The 22,549-nt window shown below is 38.8% G+C and overlaps 2 protein-coding genes across 6 annotated transcripts in view; one reads left to right on the top strand and one right to left on the bottom strand.

Annotated features, from left to right (window-relative positions):
• The window catches only part of FNBP1L (formin binding protein 1 like), a 140,991-nt gene extending 119,798 nt beyond the window's left edge, over positions 1-21,193 (top strand). The window contains exon 17 of the mRNA XM_089909445.1: positions 284-21,193. Within this exon, the coding sequence (XP_089765571.1) occupies positions 284-390 (107 nt within the window). The 3' untranslated portion in view covers positions 391-21,193. The remainder of the gene's footprint in view (positions 1-283) is intronic.
• BCAR3 (BCAR3 adaptor protein, NSP family member) overlaps positions 7,455-22,549 on the bottom strand; it is a 156,982-nt gene continuing 141,887 nt past the window's right edge. For 3 of the 5 annotated variants that reach the window (XM_022553344.3, XM_022553343.3, XM_022553342.3), the window contains exons 10-12: positions 20,735-20,846; positions 15,231-15,443; positions 7,456-11,897 (exon numbers count right to left, since the gene is read on the bottom strand). In XM_022553344.3, coding sequence (XP_022409052.1) covers positions 11,719-11,897; positions 15,231-15,443; positions 20,735-20,846 — 504 coding nt within the window. In that variant the 3' untranslated portion in view covers positions 7,456-11,718. Of the gene's footprint in view, positions 11,898-15,230; positions 15,444-20,734; positions 20,847-22,549 lie in introns of all 5 variants that reach the window. The other 2 variants (XM_022553347.3, XM_089919486.1) reach the window with 2 other exon arrangements.

The raw sequence follows: 22,549 nt of genomic DNA, 5'->3' as shown, positions 1-22,549 counted from the left end.
CTGTCCATTGCAGCTCTTTTAATTGGCTTTTAGACCCATTGTCTGTTAGAATCCTTGCCATTTTTGACTGTCCCAACAGGACTGTCCATCGCAGCTCTGTTTAATTGGCTTTTAGACCCATTGTCTGTTAGAATCCTTGCCATTTGTCAGTGTCTGCCTGCGTCACCTCTGTGCTTGCTTAACATCCTGTTGCATGTCTAGAGTGATCGGGTTTAGATTTTTCAGGCATGTCTTTATAATCCCTTGTTCTTGTCAAAACCTTTGTTTTGTTTTACATTTGTAGTGCAAATCACTTTGTCAAACATCTCCAGCACTAATGTGCCCATCCTAGTATTTGTGTACGCTGCTATAACTTCCCCACTGCAAAACATTCCAGTTTTGGCATTATGAAGAAGCAGTTTGTGAACCTGAAGTATTTATGATCAGAAGAAAAAACATCTCTGCTCTAGCCTACAGCCCAGCTGAAAGAACTCTTTGAAACATGATACATCTTCAGCACCTCAGTCTGGGAAGAATCTATAGTCAGCACTGAAATCCTGGCATAATAAACACAGAAGATACTCACCACCTCAAGACAAAGGACTGTTGTCAGAAGTCAGCTGCTTCCATTCAAACGCTGCCTTAAACTAGAGTGCCTAAATCTGCTGATTGCCAACACTACCACTACAGTATCCCACAAAGGGCTTTATGTGTCAGCTCAGTGCGACCTCCATTGACTCGGCAGTGCTGCTATAGCTGCCGATACAACCTCGGTAGGTGGCTTTTAGAGCTCTACCATGTTTGTTGGTGCATCTTCAAATTTACGCATCAAACTAAAGACATGTCTGAGTCCATTTTACTTAGTGTTTTTATGAGAAGTTTTATGGACCTCCCTCCCATTGTCTTTCAATTTGGGGTTACTGTTTTCTCACTTAATTATTACAATGATAGTCTGTTTCCAAGTGATGATTTTATTTGAACCACATACAATTTAGTGAAACTTTGTAATGATCTATGTGCACTTTTCCTTGTAAAATGGGAGTTTCTGTATGTTTATACTTGTAAATATAATTGTCATCAGTGCCCCTATGCTCATGTTGCTCATGTTGTCCTCCCTCGCATTTGTGATTCTGTTAATGACTTGTATCTTAACTAATTTCTTAGTGGCATTTAATGGGGAGGTGGGTGGGGGTGGGGGGATATTTGTAACATGGAAGCTTCATTAATTTGGTTCTTTACTGTTTTGAAGGAAGAAAGAACGTGAAATGGTCTGTGTATTGTTGGATTTCAAGCGATATTTTAGAAACTGTGTGACTGCTTTAATAATTTTTCCCAGTGTTATTTGAATCGTACTACCAGTTATACTAAAGCTGAATGACAATTGTGTGAAAGTCGATGCCTTCGTAAGATCAAGTACTCCCATTACACAGCTGACATGATAGTGTATTACCTTTAAGGCTAGTAAACTATGAAGTTTTAGATTTAAATCTCGTTACAGGGTTATTTATATAAAGTGACATTATTCAGTACTGACAGACTACATAAAGTAGTTTTCAGATCCAGTGCTATTTTTATTTTAAAGGTTAGCAATGAAGAGGAAACCTGAGCTGGCTGTGTTTGTCTTCTGTACAAAGCCTGAGGTGCTTGTGCTTTTTGGCAACAGCCACAGAGGGCAAAGTTTAAGGCTTTCTTGTGAGGACTAACTGTTCTTTTCAAGCTACTGTTTGTTTTTCTTAAAGCAGGATTTGCTTCCGTAGGAGGCAAGTTCCCTCACGTGGAATAGTGCAACCTGTGTATGGGTTATTACAATAGGAAAGACATTTGTACTTGCACAGTTTAAATCATTCTTAAATTTGAATATGTGAATTGTCCAAAAGAAGTCTTTAATTTTTTCAGTAATTTTTACTCTTTTTGTGCACATGTTGATTTCTTAATGTAAATGCTTTGTTTAAGATAGTGTTCTCTGTTGAGAATATTTTCATGGAATAAAGTAATCTTTTCATGGTCAGTTAAGGTGTATAGTATTATCTCTTACTGCTGTGTGAACTAAAGAGATATAATGGTTTTGTTCTTGAATATGCTAAGTTCCAGGTAATACAAAGTAGATGACCAGGTTCCACAAATGGAAGCATCTGTGTTGGGCAACAATTTTTGTAAAGCAGTTTTGAAAATTTTATTCTAGTTTTAGTTTCTCTCAAGCTTTCTTAAAGGAAAAAGAAGTTAACTTTCTTTACAGTGAATTTAAGTTAAGGTAATAATTTGTATATTTTAATCTTTGTTCTACAGTAGCTATGTTACACAGACTTTGCTTTTACACCATCTTAGCCTCTGCATCCATAGGAACTTTCCCTATACTACATAGATTGATCTAGCCTCAGGTTGGTCAGCATTTCCCGTGCTTCTGCTTGAGTTCCTGATCAGTCAGAGAGAGCACCTGTGTCTTCATCGCATTTCAAAACATGGAAAGAGAATATTTGCCACAATTAGTGTCACATCAGTGATTTCAGGAAGTCTTAGTTTCAGAAGATTAACCTTTTTAAAAGAGCAAATCTGAAACTATGACTAGTAACTTCTAGAAACCCTAAAAGGGAATAAAACTCAGGGTTTTATTCTGAACAATGAAAGGTTGCAACTGTTGAGATGAAAACTTAGAGATCCACGCCAAGCTTGGAAGTAGGGACACACAAAACAAAACAGCAGGAAAACAGTGTCAACCAAAAAACTCAACAATGAAAAGGACTTTTACTGTCTGAACCAAGATCAGGGAAGTCAAATCGTACTTGGTAGAGAAAGATAACATCCTCATAACAGTATTAAGGAAACAGTGAAAGGAAAAGGATCTTCAGGCTTGTTGAAAAGAATAGGTTTTTTTTGTGAAGAACGTATTAGTGCAGGTGAAAAAAATACTAAAAAAACCCACCAAGCCTATTTCAATGAGCTCATATACCTGGGATCAAATATATTCCTGAGTATAGCCACTGTCTGTAATCTAAGAAACTATGGAAAATATAAGAGATGCCAAAAGATAGGGGGATGGGAAAATACACATTTAAAAAAAAATTTGTTTTATGGTAATGTGGTTGATTTACAATGTTGCATTAATTTCTCCTGTACAGCACAGTGATTCAGTTATATGTATATATATACATTGTTTTAAAAATTCTTTTCCATTATGGTTTATCACAGGATATTGAATATAGTTCCCTGTGCTATGCAGTAGGACCCTGTTGTTTATCCATTCTGTAAGTTTGCATCTGCTAATCCCAAACTCCCAGTCCATCCTTCCTTCACCCCCCTCTTCCTTTGGCAACACAAGTCTGTTCTCTGTGTCTGAGTCTGTTTCATAGATAATAAGTTCATTTGTGTCATATTTTAGGTTCCATATGTAAGTGATATATGGTATTTGTCTTTCTCTTTCTGACTTCACTTAGTATGATAATCTCTAGGTCCATCCATGTTGCTGCAAATGGCATTATTTCAGTTTTTTATGACTGAGTATTATTCCATTTGTATAGATGTACATCTTCTTTATTCCTCTGTTGATGGACATTTAGGTTGCTTCCATGTCTTGGCTGTTGTGAATAGTGCTGCTATGAACATAGGGGTGCATGTATCTTTTTGAATTATAGTTTTATCTGGATATATGCCCAGAAGTGAGATTGCTGGATCATATGGCAACTCTATTTTTAGTTTGTTGAGGGACTGCCATACTATTCTCCATAGTGGCTGCATCAATTTATGTTCCCACCAACAACGTAGGAGGCTTCCCTTTTCTCCACACCCTCTCCAGCATTTGTTATTTGTAGATTTTTTAAAAAAAATTATGGCTGTTTTGATGGGTGTGAGGTGGTACCTCATTGTAGTTTTGATTTGCATTTAATAATTAGTGATGCTGAGCATCTTTTCATGTGCCTGTTGGCCACCTGTATGTCTTTGGAGAAATGTCTATTTAGGCCTTCTGCCCATTGGAAAATATAGATTTTGAAGAGTAAGTTCTGGGAAGTTTGACAACTCTTAAAAGTGCTAGATAATTTTGTCAGCATTTAAGAGAAAATGTAATGGGCAACTGACCTAGGTCCTAAGAATAAGTCATGTCTAGTTAGCCTCATTCCTTTCTTTAGATACAAACGGGAAATTCTACAGACGTAATTGTCCTGATTTCAGCACAATTTCAGTAATTGACAAGATTTCATACTCATTTTTATAAGATTGTGAGAGCATTGTTGTAGAGAGTAGGAGCTTGCAACAAGCTGATTTGGTAGACCCGAAATGTCACCTCTGAGGAGAACTTCTTGTAGAAAACATATGTATATTATGAACCATTGTAAAATAAACATAAATCTGTCAACTCAAGAAATAGAAAATTATCCTCTCCATCTCCTTCAAAGATAACCATTATCCTGAGTTTTATGTTTATTGTTTTTTCTTCATTTTTATCACATGGATATCTTTTTCTAAACCTGATGAGCTTTCCATGTTTTTGAGCTCTGTAAAGATGGTTTTATACTCTGTTATGAGCAGGGCTCATATTCAGCCAGTGCACACTGATATAGCCACAGTTAATGCTGTAGAAATATTTCCTTACTGGTGGGTAAAAAATAATTCTGAAAAGTAGTAAAACTGTAGTTAGTTGTATAAGTTTCACTACATGTGGTGTATCTCAGAAATCACACATGACACTGATGCATTTCTGGTTTGAGCACTGGGGACAAAGTCAAAGGGCTTACTGTAGATATACTATTATTTCAGGTGTTGGGGAATCTTCTTGGTTTCATAAACCCTTGGTTTCGTAAGCCCTTTGTAAGCCCTGGACAACTAAGCTGAGGAAGACCTCCTCTGTTCCTCCTCCAAAGAAATGCCTCATCTTGCTCAAGGGGAGGAGACACATCGAAGCTCTGGTAGCAGCTGGGGAGACTGGAAGGGAGTGTGGGTAGACACTGGTGTTTGGGGACATCGCCCCTTGTGGTGCAGTAATGCCCCTTTAGATTTTTTTTTTTTTTAACATTTTGTTTTATTTGGCAACTTATTTTGTGGTGGAGGGTAGCCTGCCTTGTTCATTGAAGAGGTATGAGGAGAGGGAAACTACCAGCCTTTGTTTAATACCCAGAAGAGTATGCTAAGTGACATCACAACTGCTGCTCCCCTGGCTGGTCTCAGACAGGAGTATCACAGTGTCCACTCTCTTAACCTCTAAACGTTCAACTTTACTCTCACTTGCCTGGGCAGACCAAACTGCTTGGTCTCAGGGCCTGCAGAAGCCCCAGTAGACTGGCTCAGTTTATTTTTATTCTCCCCGCTTTCTCCTTCTGCCTTTGTCCTAAATTATGACTGGCACCACCCAGCCATTGCTTATTTCTTAGTCGGCCAATGTGGGGGACACAGCCTTGGGTGTGGAATGAGACAGACATAAAACACAAGCTCCCAGTTGTGGCAACCAGGATCATCAATCCACACCCAACTTGCTCCCTCTTCCTCACATTCTCTACTCTCTTTCCTCTAGCGGGGTGCTCCTGCCACTGTCTCTTGGCATACAGCCTGCATCCAGATGGTACTATTCTGTCCGATGAGATGAGGATCAGCTGCATGTCCTCTCTCTCCAGGTGCCAGACAACACATTAGTAAGTTAATAACTAGCAACTGAAACAGGGAAGTCATTGGAAGAGTTTGCAGCCCTGTGTTAAATCATGGAGGCATTGATCAGCTGATGGCAGCCATGTCGAGCAAAAAATTATACAAACTCAACTATTTAATCAAATTATTTGGAAGTTATTAGTGATTGATGAATTATGCCACTTTCATCACTTGATAAACAGTGTTATGTAGTTTAAAGAATAAAGGGGATTATTTTACTTGATTTGCACATTGATTTGTACATTAATTCATGATTTATGTATTATTAATATCCCACTTGTTAAATATTTTGCATATTGCATGGTATCTTCTGAGAGTTGCTTTTTTCACTCAACAGTATTCTAAGATTTATCCATGTTTATGCATAGTTCATTTTACTGCGTATAGTATTCCATTATATACATATACAGAATTTATCCATTCTCCTGTTGATAGGCATTTGGGCTATTTCCTGAATTTTGCTAGTATGAACAATGCTCTTATGCACATCCATGTGCATGTTTACTGATACAAGAGTTTCTCTAAGATCTATACCTAGGAGAGGAATTGCTAAGTTATGGGTTATATTTATCTTAAATTTAAAACGGTAATGCCGCATTTTCCCCTTAAAGTGATTATAACATTTTTACATACCTACAAGTTGTGTATAAGGGTTATTTATTCTCCATATCCTGACCAACAATTTAGGAGTAAGACTTTAAAATTTTTTTTCTTTTTTTTTTACAGTTCAATGGATGTAAAATAGCATTTCATTATAATCTTAATTTGCTTTTTCCTGACTATTGATGAAGTTGAACATCTTGTCATATTTACCATTTGTGTTTCCTCTTCTGTGAAAAGCCTGTTTATATCTTTTGCCCATTTTATTCTTTGGTTGGTGTCTTTCCGTATATATTCATGGGAGTTCTTTATGTATTAAAGATGCTAATAGTATTAGTTATCTCTTGCTGTGTAACATAGCTGGTGACTCTGGCTCAGAGTTTCTCAGGAGGTTGCAGTCAAGGTGTTGGCCAGGATTGCAATCATTTCAAAGCTTTGACTCAGACTGGAGAGTCCACTTCCAGGATCATTCACATGATTGTTGGCAGGCCCTGTGGACCTCTTCATAGGGGTGTTCACAGTGTGGCATCTTGCTTCCTTCAATGAGTGATCCAAGAGAGAAAAACTCAGGATGGAATCTGCAGTCTTTTATAACCTAATCTCAGATGTGAATACCATTACTTCTATGTACTTGGTGATGCAAACCAACCCTGGTATACAACACAAGGATGTCAACATCAGGTGGCAGGGAACATCTGGGGCCATCTTGGAGGCTGCCTACCATACTAATACTTTGTTATTTTTATGTGTTGCTGATACCATCTTTCAGTTCTTTCAATTTATCTATGATATCTTTTGATGAATAGAAGTTCATTTTAATGTAGATTGATCAATCTTTCATATTTAATGCTTTCCTATCTAGTTTAAGAAATTCTTCATTCAAAGTAAAAAAGATATTCTGTATTTTTTTCTAAAAGTGTTATGGTTTTGCCTTTCACATGTGGGATCTTAATTCATCTAGATTTTATTTCGGTGTATGATATAAAGTAAGGAACATCCCCCCCCCCCGCCTTCATTTGCTTAACCAGTTGTTCAAGAATTATTTATTTTAAAAAATCATCCTTTCCTCCACTGATGGGCAATGTTACTCCTGTCATATGTCAAATTTCTAATGATAGTTTCTTGATTACTGTAACTTAATCATGAGCTTATATTTGATAGAACAGATTCCCCTCTCCCCCCGCCTTATTTTCCCAGGATGGTCTTGACTTCCTTGCCATTAAAGTTTTAGGAAAAGCTTATCAAGTTAGCTTGAAAAGTTGTATTGAATTTTGAGTGGGATTGCATTGAGCACTCAAATGCATTGAGTGCATTGAGCTTATAGATCGTTTTAAGAACTAATATCTTTTAATACTGAATATTCTAGTTTTATGAGCATGGTTCCTTCGTTTACTACTTTTCAGTGGTTTTCAGATTTTTTAGAATAAAGTTAAAAAATTTTTTCACCAAGTTCATATTTTGTTACAAATATACCTAGGTATCATATTTTTAAAAATGTTTTAACGTGTTATTATAAAATATTCAGAAAATGTATAAAACATAAATGTACAGCTTAAGTTATTAGAAAGTCAATAACTTTTGAGTCAGGCAATAAAGCATTACCAGCACCTCAGAAACCCACCACACCCCTCTCACAAATTATACCCTGTTCCCTCTCTCATAATTATCCTGACCTTTTTAAAAGAATTTTCAATTTCTGTGTATTTTTATGCTTTATGTCTCTTGTAAATAGTATAAGATTTTTTAAAAATTATTTTATTTTTGGCTGTGTTGGGTCGTCGCTGCACGGGGGCTTTCTCTAGTTGCGGCGAGCGGGGGCTACTCTTCGTTGTGGTGCGCGTGCTTCTCATTGCAGTGGCTTCCCTTTGTTGCGGAGCGCAGGCTCTAGGCACACGGGCTTCAGTAGTTGTGGCTCGTGGGCTCAGTAGTTGTAGCTCGTGGGCTGTGGAGCGCAGGCTCAGTAGTTGTGGCACACAGGCTGTATTGCTCCGTGGCATGTGGGATCTTCCCGGACCAGGCCTCAAACCCATGTCCCCTGCATTGGCAGGTGGATCCTGAACCACTGCACCACCAGGGAAGTCCAGGTGGTTTTGTTTTAAATTTAGTTGGTCATCTCTGACTTTTAACTGGAGGGTTCAGTCTGTTTACATTTATAATGACTGTGGATGAGTTCGGACTTACTTCTGCCATCTTTGTGCTGCTGTTCATTTCACTTTTCAATGTCTCATATTTTTTGTTTGTATTCTCCATTTTTTTCCTCTACTAGTTTGAAACTTTGTAATTTCTGTTCTTGTAGTATTTAACCTTGATATTTTGCATACTTACTTAAAGCTAATCAGTATCTTAATCCTTCTACTGACTAAAAGAATAACACTTTATCAGAACTCTAGTAACTGATCACCCCACTCCTGGTTTGTGCGACTGTTTTAATTGACTTTTTAACATCACATAGTAGATACTATTTTTAGTGTTTGTCTGGATACACCTCTAAGTTTAGCAGTTTCTCTGCTCACCAATCCTTCTTAAATCTCAGACCTTTCTTCTGGATGAATTCCTTCCTCCCCACCTCCCTTTCCTTCTTGAGCTCTGCTGAGATGCATTGGGTCCTTCTATTTCAAATCATTTAACTCTTTTAATCTTTCTCTTCTGTTTTTCCTGTTCTTATTTCTGCTGTATTCTGGGCATGGTCTTCCGATATGTCTTTGTGTTCATTTAAAGCTTCAGTTGGATCTAATCTTCTGTTTATTATTAGCATCCATTGGGTTTTTGATTTCATTATTATACATTTCTAAAGGGTATATTTAGTTTCTCTTAAACTCTGATCATTTTTAATACTCATTTCCTGTTTGAGTTCATGTTTTCTTTATACACATCCATACATGAGTGCTTTGCATTCAAAATATGGTAATTCCAGCATCTGAAGGTGTTGGGGTTCTAAATCTTTTTTCCCCCAGCATTTTATTTTTCATGGCACTGCTTCTGCTTGTGTGTTTTTTTTTAATTTTTTTTTTTGTGTGTGGTACACGGGCCTCTCACTGTTGTGGCCTCTCCCACCGCGGAGCACAGGCTCCGGACGCACAGGCCCAGCGGCCATGGCTCACGGGCCCAGCTGCTCTGCGGCATGTGGGATCCTCCCGGACCGGGTCACGAACCCGTGTCCCCTGCATCGGCAGGCGGACTCCCAACCACTGCGCCACCAGGGAAGCCCTAATTTTGCTTTTTTTAAAAAATAAATTTATTTATTTTTGGCTCTGTTGGGTCTTTGTTGCTGTACGCGGGTTTTCTCTGCTTGTGGCGAGTGGGGGCTCCTCTCCGTTGCCATGCGCGGGCTTCTCATTGCAGTGGCTTCTGTTGCACAGCACGGGCTCTAGGCGCACAGACTTAAGTAGTTGTGGCTCACGGGCTCTAGAGCACAGGCTCAGTAGTTGTGGCGCATGGGCTTAGTTGCTCCGCGGCGTGTGGGATCTTCCCGGACCAGGGCTCGAACCCGTGTCCCCTGCATTGGCAGGCAGATTCTTAACCACTGAGCACCAGGAAGGCCCTGCTTATGTCTTATACATATGTATATACACATATGTGTGTGTATATATATATATATATATATGTATATATGTGTGTATGTGTATATGTATATGTTTGTTACCACTGTAAATCAATTTCTTGGTTTTGAGTTTTGTAAATTTTGTGAATTTTACTCCAGACCTATTTGAGAACAGGCTTGTAGTTCCAAATCCTCACCAAAGACCATTATCATTATTTTTCTTCTTGTAGCTGTTACCTGGGTAACCTCTCTTTGCTGGCAGATGGATTTCTTTTCCAGCCTATTAACAGGGACCCTTTAAGGATCCCTACTTAATGGAGGCATTTCATGTGCAGCTCCGCTAAGACACTGTCTCCCGATCGCTGAGTTGATGTCAGTATTTGCCTCTAGGGCCACCCAGGTTTTTAAGTTCCTCTTACAGAGTTGATTTAAATTTGCTGTTCCTTTTGATGGGTGAGGTGGGGAGGAGAGGCTTGTTCCTTGGGGATTTCCAGTTCATTCTATCAAGCTTAATAGTGCATTAAAAGGTATGTTTTTGAAAATTTAGTTATAGTGAGTGGGTTTTCTAAGAGTATCTGAACCACCATATTGCCAGAAGTAGAAGTGTGCTTTGGATTTTTCAGGAAATAAAAAATGATGGCTTTTAAAAACTGGGAGAAAGGCTTCATGATTCTAGGCCCCATTAATGGAAATAGAGAGTCCAGGATTTGAAACTAATATTTATTTCCATTTTATTAAATAGACCACAATGAGAGGCTTGTACTTAGTTCTGGCAGGCATATTCAAGATGACCAATAATAGGGTGATGGTTAAATTATAGTGTAACTTCTGGAACCAGTCATATTTTTTCAAAGGCTGTCAGTCATGGTGAAATTTTTGCAACTTATTTGAGAAAAGTGGGATATAATACTATTCTCTATGGTCCCCAAATTATTTAGAATAGAAAAAGCAAATTGGTAAGTGACAGTTGGTGGCAGAGTGATGATAGAAGTTTAATATTTTATATTTTAAAGTCTTGTATTCCAAATTTTCTACAATAGAAAAAAATTGGGGTGGATACTGATAAACTACAAAGTATCCCCTTTGGGAAGTCAAAAACCTAGAAAACAAATCTGGAAAACTCATACTTATCAGCTAGAGGAAAAGGTAATTATTTTGAAATATGTGAAATAATGTCATGAAATATACTAACATCTGGTGCTCACTTTGTACCAGGCACTGTGCTGCACACGGGACTTGACTTGAGGAGGTTAACTTGACCAAAGTCCAACTGCTAGCAAGCACCACAGCTGTTGTTGGAACCTAGGTCTTCTGGAGCCAGCTCTACCTTGTATTCACCTCTGTCCCCTAAGCCAGAAACCTTAAAGTTTCCATACCACTCTCATTGATTTTGGTTTACTATCATCAATCAGGATGTAGTGGCACGGGAAGAGGGTGCCCCAGGAAGGTAGGAGGTAGAATTATTGTACTACAATGAATTGTTTAATATTAAAGAGACTGGATACAGCTGTTTCACAAAAAGATATATTTTCATATGACTATTTACATTTTTCATATTTAGTTAAAGAATATCATACAACTGATACCTTCTGAAATGTTTCATGCTTTTAAACTCTTCTATTTACACTTATCTGACATGGAATTATTAAAACTAAAATGGTTAAATACCTCGGTAATAGAAAGCAACCAGCCAGTGTAGCTGGGTCTTCACTTAAATTTGTTGATCAGCATTAGCAATAGTTACCTTAATAAATTATCATTCATTTTAAAATCAGTAGTAATTTTAAACAATTCATAAATAAGTGTGCTCTGTGCAATTTACATGTTTAATATCCTGTGGATACTAAAAGCTTGTATATTGTCAGATTTGCACATTATTACTTTACTTTATCAAATGATAAGCTTTCTCAAAGAAGAAACCGGATAAGCTTGAAATTATATCCTAAGGTTCTCTGGAGAGTCAGTTGTCAAAGCTCTGCCTGCTTTATAGGAGGAGGTTCCAATTTACGTGAGAGGGCAGTTAAAATCTGGTTGAATTTCTCATATCTCTCTGTCTGATTGACTTGTGCACCTTTGCTGCCCCATAGCAATCTCATTTGGAATTCAGTCTTGAAGATTTCACTCATTTCTTCATCTGGTTGAAAACCTAGTAAAAACAAAACCAAAAAAACTTACTTCAGTTCTGCTTGAAACAGTGTGGAAAATAGACTGAAAACTTGTTTTAAAGTAGGATCAAAATGAACATCTCTCAGAACTTTCAAAAAAATGCCCCCAAGGAAAAAAAATATAGGATCTACTCTATATAAAGGTGGGTAGAGCCCCCCCCCTCCCAAGGACCTGAACAACACCTTCAGAGAAAGAATAACAAGTAAACGCACTAAGACGTGATAGAATAAAATTCGTGTGCACAAGCCACCATGGGCCGTAGTGCTGTGAGAAGGAGTGTTCAAAGTACCTTTTTTTTTTTTAACAGCTTTATTGTTGTATAATTTACTTGTCATGATTCACCCATTTTAGCTGCGGTTTATACAGTTGCACAACCATCACCACCACTTTAGAACAATTCCATCAATCACCGTAGAAAATCCCCTAGTACCTCTTTGCAGTCAATCCCTGTACCTACCCCCACACCACAGCCAACCACTAATCTTTCCATCACTATTGCTTTGCCTTTTGTAGAAATTTGATATAAATGGGATTATATAACATGGACTTTTTTTATGTCAGGCTTCTTTCACTCAGCATGATGTTTTTAAGATTCCATATTGTTGTAGTTATCAATAATTCATTCCTTTTTATTGCTGAGTAGTATTCAGTTATGTGGACATACATACCACATTTTGTTTACCAACTGATAAAGACATTTGGATTGTTTCCAGTTTCTGGCTGTTACGAATAATGTGAACATTTGTGATTAAGTCTTTTTGAGTGGACATTTGTTTTCATTTCTCTGGAAGTGGAATTACTGGGTCACATGGTAAATATATGTTTACTTTTAAAGAAACCATCAAACTCTTTTCCAAAATGACTTTACCATTTTATATTCTCATCAGTAACATGTGAAGAGTCCAGCTGTCAGCTCTTGGTATTGTCATTCTAGATAGCACGTGGTGGTATCTCACTGTGGTTTACATTTACATTTCCGTAATAACTAATGCTTTGAACATTTTTCCATGTAGTTTATTGTCATTGTATATCCACTCTGGTGTAGTGTCTATTCAAATCTTTTGTTGATTCAAATCTTGTTTCTCTTCTCCTTGAGTTGTAAGATTTCTTTAGATTCTAGATATAAGTCCTTTATCTGATGTATGTTTGCCAAATATTTTCTTCTAGTCTGTGGTGTGCCTTTTCACTTCCTTAATGGTGACTTTTAAAGAGCAAAATGTAAAATTTTGATTTATCAGTTTTCTTTTATGGTTCATGCTTTTTGTATCTTCAGAAATTTTGCCTAACCCAAGGACACAAGGAATTTCTCCTATGTTTTCTTATAGAAGCTTTACACTTTAGCTGTTACATTTTGAGTGTATGCTGTGACGTAAAGATTGAGATTCTTTTTTTTGTATATGATAGTAATTCCAGCACCATTTGTTGAAAGATAAGTTTATGCAGTGAATTACCTTGACACTGTTGTCAGAAAACAATCTACAGTCACATGTGTGGGCCTGTTTCTCAACTCTCTTTTCTCTTCTGTAAGAGAAGATCTGCTCTACTTACGGCCAAGGATGCTCAGTCAACTCTATTAGAGCAGGGGAAACCTCTAGCCAAAGCGTCATGCAGGCATATGTTTCTCATCCTTGATTACTGCTGGAGTAGTTGGCTCTGTCATTAAATATATTCTCATCATCTAGATCATAGTATCTTCGTGACGGAGAGGATTATAGAAGGCTTCTATTCCATTCATCCATGTGATGCCAAAATATCTTTGGCAGATAACCAGCCAGAGGCCAGATGACAACTTCCACTCATTCAGTTAATATGCTTTGAGCCCCTACCCTGGGCTGAGTGCTGGGATATGTTGGTGAGCAAATCTCTGCCCTTACTGGGCTCACAGTCACTTCTAGCAATGAGAACTTGCTATGAAAACCAGTAGCAGGATCAACTGAGAAATACCATCAGATGCCTTTAAGGTGATTTGCTGTAGAACAGCTTAGAGCATACTTTTCTCAAAATCCACCCTAATATATTGGCTTAGGCAACATCTAATGTAATATACTTATTGGTTTTGTATAAGCAGGCATTCCAGTATCTGGTGAGTTGAATTACAGGCTTTTATGGTTTGAGTCCTACACTGCCAACCCTGAAGAACTTTCTGAGGAAAAGAAAAGAAACAGGTATGTAGTGCTTATACCTACGGCAGACACAGTGTAAATTGTTCAGTCCCAAATTCTTTTCTGAATTAACAACTTTGTTTCAGGTTGAAATAACAACTTTGTTTCAGGCTCTTCTGCCCCATATAGTTCTTAACCTTGTGGATCAAACTGTGGGCCCTTGAAGACTGTTAAAAATTATACAGTGAGGGGCTTCCCTGGTGGCACAGTGGTTGAGAGTCCGCCTGCCGATGCAGGGGACATGGGTTCGTGCCCCGGCCCAGGAAGATCCCACGTGCCACAGAGCGGCTAGGCCCTTGAGCCATGGCCACTGAGCCTGCGCGTCCGGAGCCTGTGCTCCGCAATGGGAGAGGCCACAACAGTGAGAGGACCGCGTACCACACACACACACACAAAATTATACAGTGAGGAAGAGAAAATAGTCACCCCTGATAACTGTGTTGGTAAAGCCCTTATTCTTGTACTTGCTTCCTAAATGGTCTTTTTGCCTGCAAGCTTCAGTCTTCCTGCCTTCCTCCACAAAGATGGCAGACTGAAAACAAATCTGACCATGTGATAACATCCTCCCATGTTTAAAACCCTTCACTGGCTCTTCCTCAGCCACAGTCCTACATGGAAGGCCTTCCCACCTGTATCCCCCTTCTTCTTTAACCTAGCTGGCCACTCCTTAAGACACACTTTACACTAATACAAAGCCAAGTACTTGTGGTTCGTACTTTTCTCCAAGCTCTCTCAGTGCCTTTGCTTATGTTGGACCCTCTGATGCCAAGAGCAGGGGAGCTCACTTGCCAGTGTTCTGGGAAGAATACAGATAAGTCAGATAGAACTCACAACTCCTCATGTTGGCCCATCACCTTTTCTAATAGTGATTATCAGAGGTACTAATGGTAAACAAGCTGACAAATTCTTTCTTGATCCTTTCTCTCTGTTTATACCACTGGCACAAGAGAGAGAATACGTAAAAGGAAGGGAGAAGTAGGATCCCTAAGACAGGAACTAAGAGTAAGTAGTGATCAACCATACAGGAAATGGAATTCCCATGCCTTAATCTTTCCTACTTGGTCTCTTTCTTATTGAGAGCACCCATGCTTTTTCATTCCTTCATTCCAATTACTGTGCAGAGTAGACAGCTTACTGAAACCAGCTCTTACCTGCCAGGATCCTCTCAGCATTCATCCGGTAGCTGTCTGCCGCTTCTGCCATGAGTCGGGCTGTTGCCAAATGGTTCAGCATAATCTCACAGCTTTCGTCGTTTTTTTCCCACATGTCAGTTCCTTCAAAAGTGACAGCCTCGCGCTCCATTAAGGTCACAAGAGGCATCAGCAGTGGGACTGATATATTGTTTGGGGGAACACACGTAGACTCTGAAAAACAAGGGGTAAAGTTTTCCACGTCATGCTTTCTTTCCAAGTTAAGTGCAAAGAGTTCCAGTTGAAGATGGCAACGTAGGAGTGTCCTGGGCTCACCTCCTTCTGCGGACACACTGAATCTGTGGCTAAATATGGAACAACTGCCTCTGGAAAAAACTAAAAACTGTCTGAATAACTGTCCAAATGCATTGCATAAATGAGAGAAGGTCGACATCAAAGCAGGTAAGAGAGGCTGGGAGACTATCTCTCTATAAACCCCACCCCTGGCACAGTGACCCACAATCGGGAGGGAACTCAAAACCTGGAGCTTCTCCATGAGGAGCAAAGGGCTTGAACCCCACATGGGGTACCCCAGCTTTTAAGACCAGCACCTGAAAAATCAGCCCCCAAAACATCTAACTTTGAAAACCAACAGTACTCATGTCTGCAAGACCCACAAGGCTATAGTCATCTGAGAAACAGGTCTTAAAGGGCTTGCAAGCTTGGACTCACCTACCCCAAGGCTCAGTGCAGAGGCAGCCAATTGAGAATTACGCAAATGAGGCTCATTTGCTAATCTTAAAGCTTTAGCCCGAGAGGCAGGCTTCTGGTTTGGCAAACAACTGGGACCTATAAGGCTCTCTCAGCAATGGAGGCTAATGGATGACGCAATCTTTGTGCTCTCCCTCTGCCTTGCTCCACCTCACTGATATATCCCAGAAAGTAGCTCATACCCTTGTCTGGCATTCCAATATCTCCAGCTGCCTCCAGAGGACACCTCTAAATTGCCTAGCTCTGATGGCCAATGGGGCTTATTATGCCCATGGGTCCTATTGGACTGTAACCTTTGTAATGCCACAAGATAAGAAAATTACAGGCCAATATCTGTGACGAACACAGATCCACAAATCCTGAACAAAATATTTGCAAGCTGAATTCAGTACATTGAAAGGATCATATACATTGATCAAGTGGGATTTATTCCAGGGATGCAAGCATGGCTCAACATTCACAAATCGTTATGATATACCACATTAATAAAAGAAAGATAAATGATTTTTCTGCATCTACTAAGATCAAATTATTTTTAACAAAATTCAACATCCATTTATGATAAAAACTCAACAAAGTGGGAATAAAGGGAATGTACAACAACATAATAAAGGCCATATATAACAAGCCCACAGCTAACATCATAATGATGAAGAGCTAAAAACTTTCCCTCTAAGATCAGGAAAAAAAGGATGACTATTCACGACTTCTATTCAACATAGTACTGGAAGTCCTAGCCAGAGTAATTAGGGAAGAAAAAGAAATAAAACCATCCAAACTGGAAAGGAAGATGTAAAACTATTACTATTTGCAGATGACCTGTTATATATAGAAAACCCTAAAGACTCCACCAAAAAACTGTTAGAATAAAGGAATTCAGTAAAGTTGCAGGATACAAAATATACAAAAACCTGTTGCATTTCCATATGCTAATAACAAACTAACAGAAAGACATTAAGAAAATAATTCCATTTACAATTACATCAAAAAGATCAAAATACCTAGGAATAAATTTAACCAAAGAGATGAAAGACCTGTACACTGAAAACTGTAAGACATTGATGAAAGAAATTGAAGAAGACACAAATAAATGGAAAGATATTGTGCTCCCGGAATGGAAGAATTCATATTGTTAAAATGTCCATACTACCCAAAGTAATCTATAGATTCAGTGCAATCCTTATAAAATTCCAATGGCATTTTTCACAGAAATAGAACAAACACAATCCTAAAATTTATGTGGAACCACAAAAGATGCCAAGGAGCCAAAACAATCTTGAGAAAGAACAAAGCTAGAAGCATGACATTCCCTGATTTCACACTACATTACAAAGCTGTAGTAAAACAGCATGGTATTGGCATAAAAATGGACACATATATCAATGGAACAGAATAGGGAGCCCTGAAACAAAACCACACACATATGGTCAGTCAATTTGTGACAAAGTAGCCAAGAATATACACCGAGGAAAGGACAGTCTCTTCAATAAGTGGTGTTGGGAATACTGGACAGCTACATCAGGGAAGTGCAAATCACAATGAGATATCATCTCACATCTGTTAGAATGGCTGTTATAAAAAAGACAAGAAATAACAAGTTTTAGCAAGGATGCAGAGAAAAGGGAACCCTTGGGCACTGTTGGTGGGGATGTAAATTGGTGCAGCCACTATGGAAAATGGAGGTTCCTCAAAAAGTTAAAAATAGAGCTGTCATATGATTCAGCAATTTCACCTCTGGGTATTTACCTGAATAAAACAAAAACACTAATTTGAAAAGATACATGCACCACCTCCCTGCCCCATTCACTGAAGCATTATTTGTAAAAGCCAAGACATGGAACCAACCTAACTGTCCATCAATAGATGAATGGATAAAGAAGATGTGGACTCATGCTCTTGGACTGGAAGAATTAATATTGTTAAAATGGCCATACTACCCAAAGCAATCTACAGATTTAATGTGATCCCTATAAAATTACCCATGACATTTTTCACAGAACTAGAATAAATAATTGTAAAATTTATATGGAGTCACAAAAGACCTAGAATTGCCACAGCAATCCTGAAGAAAAAGAACAAAGCTGGAGGCATAATCCTCCCAGACTTCAGACAATACTACAAAGCTACATTAATCAGAACAGCATGGTATTGGTATGGAAACAGACATATGGATCAATGGAACAGAATACAGAGCCCAGAAATAAACGCACACACCTATGGTCAATTAATCTTTGACAATGGAGGCAAGAATATACAATGGAGATAAGACAGTCTCTTCAGCAAGTGGTGGGAAAGCTGGACAGCTACATGCAAATCAATGAACTTAGAACATTCCCTCACAGCATACACAATAACTCAAAATGACTTAAAGACCTAAATATAAGACATGATCCCATAAAACTCTGAGAAGAGAAAATAGGCAAAACATTCTCTGGTATAAATCATAGTGATGTTTTCTTAGTCTCCCAAGGCAATAGAAATAAAAGCAAAAATAAACAAATGGGACCTAATCAAACTTATAAACTTTTGCACAGCAAAGGAATCCATAAACAAAATGAAAAGGCAACCAACAGACTGGGAGAAAATATTTGCAAACACTGCAACCAACAAGGGCTTAATTTCTAAAATATACATACAGCTCATACAACTCAATAACAAAAAAACAAACAACCCAATCAAAAAATGGGCAGAAGACCTAAATAGACATTTCTCCAAAGAAGACATACAGATGGCCAATAGGCACATGAAAAGGTGCTCAACGTTGCTAATTATCAGAGAAATGTAAATCAAAACTACAATGAGGTATCACCTCACACTGGTCAGAATGGCCGTCATCAAAAAGTCACAAACAATAAGTGCTGGAGAGGGTGTTGAGAAAAGGGAGCCCTTCTACACGGTTGGAGGAAATGAAAATTAGTGCAACCACTATGGAGAACAGTATGGAGGTTCCTTAAAAAACTAAAAATAGAGTTGCCATATGATCCAGCAATCCCACTCCTGGGCATATATCCAGAGAAAACTCTAATTCGAAAAAATACATGTACCCCAGTGGTCACAGCAGCACTATTTACAACAGCCAAGATATGGAAGCAACCTAAATGTCCGTCGACAGATAAGTAGATAAAGAAGATGTGGTACACACACACACACACACACACACACAGTGGAATATTACTCAGCCATAAAAACGAATGAAATAATGCCATCTGCATCAATATGGATGGACACAGAGATTACCATACTTCATAAGTGAAGTGTGTCAAAGACAAATATATGATATTACTTATGTGTGGAATCTAAAAAAAATGATACAAATGAACTTATTTACAGAATGGAAACAGACTCACAGTAATAGAAAACAAATCTATGTTTACCAAAGGGGAAAGAAGGGGAGGGATAAATGAGTTTGGAATTAGCAGATACAAAGTACTATATATAGGGACTTCCCTGGTGGTGCAGTGGTTAAGAATTCGCCTTCCAGTGCAGGGGACACGGGTTTGAACCCTGGTCCGGGAAGATCCTACGTGCCACAGAGCAACTAAGCCCGTGCGCAACTACTGAGCCAGCGCTCTAGAGCCCATGAGCCACAACTACTGAGCCCACATGCCACAACTACTGAAGCCTGTGCTCCACAACAAGAGAAGCCACCGCAATGAGAAGCCCATGTACTGCAAGCAAGAGTAGCCCTGCTCACCACAACTAGGGAAAGCCTGAGTGCAACAATGAATACCCAACACAGCCAAAAAATAAATAAATTTATAAAAAAAAATACTATATATAAAATAGGTAAATAACGTCCTATTTTATAGCATAGGGAACTACATTCAATATCTTGTAATAACCTATAATGAAAAAGAATATGAAAAATGATACATATATATGTATAACTGAATTATTTTGCTGTACATCAGAATCTAACACAACATTGTAAATCAATTATAACTTCAGTAAAAAAAGAAGATGCGTGTGTGTATACACACACACACATACATATATACACAATGGAATATTATTCAGCCATTAAAAAATAATGAATCCTGCCATTTGTAACAACATGAATGCAACTTGAGGGCACTATGTTAAGTGAAATAAGTCAGACAGAAAAAGATAAATACCATATGAGCTCACTTACATGTGATACCTAAAAAAAACAAAAACAAAAACACCCTTTGAGCTCATGGATATAGAGAACAGATTGGTGGTTGCCTGAGTAGGGGTAGGGGGAGAAGTGAAATGGGTGAAGGGGATCAAACGGTACAAATTTCCAGTTATAAAGTGAATAAGTCCTGGGGGATGTAATGTACAGCATGGTGACTATAGTTAATAATACTGTATTGCATATTTGAAAGTAGCTAGCAGAGTGGATCTTGAAAGTTCTCATCAGAAGAAAAAAAACGTTTTGTAACCATGTATGGTAACAGATATTAACTGGTCTTATTGTGATCATTTTGCAACATATACAAATATGAAATCATTACGTTGTACACCTGAAGCTAATATAATGTTATGTAAATTACACCTCAATTTATAAAGTTAAGCACAAAATAAGGTAACTAGTAGCCTGTGTCTTGTTTTAGCAACTGCAGACCTACAAGCGATGCTGTCATCTGATAAAAGCCTTGGTGACCCATCAACAGTCCTGCAGATAACTGAGAGCCTCATAATATGCCCCGCTAAATGCTTCGATCAAACCAGAACAGATATGACACTGCCAGAGCTGCCACCAGACCCCCTTGTCCTGATCCTGTGCTCACCTCTGCCTTCGTGCAGGATTTTGCTAAAAGGCTTCAGCTGTTTCTCATAGAGGATGGCGGTTTGTGTGTACTGGTGCCGCAGGGCAGTCCACGTTTTTTCTAACCTTGTGATCTGGAAGAAAGAAAGGTGTTATCATTTTGGAAAAGGCTCTTTTTAAAACTACGTTTTTGCTTAAATTTTGGAATGGATGATAGAGGTACATGGTAAAATCTCAAAGCAGTTGAAAGGAGTGTAGAGAGAAAAGCTGATCCCCACCCCGACCCTGCTCCACATTGCTCTAATAACCCATGAGACACACACACCTTTTACAATAAATGTGTATCATACTACACATATTGTCCTGTTCGTTGTTTGGAAATTATTCCGTGTGAGTACATATAGAACAGTCTTGTTCTGTTAAACTTTTGCCTAGTGTTCCATTTATGCATAAACCATAGTTTAACTAGTTTCCTGTAGATAAGTGCTTTAAACATATTTTTCTATTACCAAGTATCTGGAGGATAAATTTCCAGAAGTGGAACTACTGGGTTAAAAAATACATGTATTTTGAATTTTGATAGGAGTTGCCAACTGTCCTCCACAGAGGTTATACTGATGTAAGGATGTAGAATATGACATACAGCATTTTAATGTTACTTGTAAGTAATAAAGTCTGAGACGTGGAAAATTGCCTAGACCATATGATGCCACTACTCATTCCTTTTCATTTCTTTGGGAACAATTTAGTCAAAACCAACATATGCCACTGACTCTGACTGCCCTAGATAAATGGTCCCCCACTCACACCTTCAAGCAAGCCCGTGTCTGACCTTTTCTACATGAAACAAAGAAGGAGGGAAGGGAACTAATATTTATGGAACGAGAGCCAACTCTGTCAGGTATTTGAGGAATTTCATTTAATCCTCACCATGCCCTATGAGGCAGGTATTTTGGCTTCATTTTACAGGTCAGAAAACAAAAGAGATTAGGTAACTTGCTCAAGGTTTCATAGCTGCTAAATGGCGGAGCTGAAATTCATTTCCTTGGGCTCTAAGAGCTCCCTGCGTATTCCAAGAGGAAGGTGAGAAAGGATCACCATCAGCAGATTTGTTGGGAAGGAAAGGATGTGGCTGTTTTTCCTCTGGCCTCCTACCACCCTGCCCTCTCTTCTCTTCCCCCTCCCTGAAGCGTCCGCCTTTCTGAAAGGAGCCCTTGTCTCTGGGCTAGGCCCATCTCCTGGATGCTCCCTCTTGACCCCAGAAGCTGAGAAGAGAAGGAGCAGGTTTAGATGATGGCACGCAGAAATGACGTGACTCCTCTCGGGTTTTTCCTGGGCCTGCCACTCCCCTCCCCAAGCAGGGCCCTGAACACCCTAGAGGACTCTGCCCCCTCATTGCTGAAGTACTCCAGAAGGGAGGAGTCTGATGCTGCTGTGTGGGGGGAGGCAGCCATCTATAAAGGCACGTTTAGGTGCTTTGGGGTAAGTCCCTAATTGCTGAGTTTGATGTCATGGACAGCAACAATGTTAATGCCACAAAACACCCCCTTCACTACTCTCGGAGAAAGCTCTGGGCTGGGGGGCCTATGCATACAGCTAGCCTGTTAGCCCTCAAAATTATAGGCAGTTTTGGATAAGAGGAAATAAATATGATGTAAATTAAAAACACCCAAATGAAAAAGTATAACTCCTGTTAGTATAGCAGAAGTCAGTATATCATGAAAATATGGCTGAACTTGCTTATTTCAAATATCACCCCTATACAGTTCCAGTGCATCTAAAGAATTTTGGAAGCTCTTGGTATATTATAATTGGAATTTACCCCTCTCAAAATTTC

Source organism: Delphinapterus leucas, chromosome 1 (genome assembly GCF_059928025.1).
Source record: "Delphinapterus leucas isolate spDelLeu-1000000601 "Yukka" chromosome 1, BTC_Dleu_Yukka2, whole genome shotgun sequence".
Taxonomy (NCBI): domain Eukaryota; kingdom Metazoa; phylum Chordata; class Mammalia; order Artiodactyla; family Monodontidae; genus Delphinapterus; species Delphinapterus leucas.
Note: the sequence above shows the minus strand (reverse complement) of the source record. Positions and strands in the feature narration are given on the sequence as shown.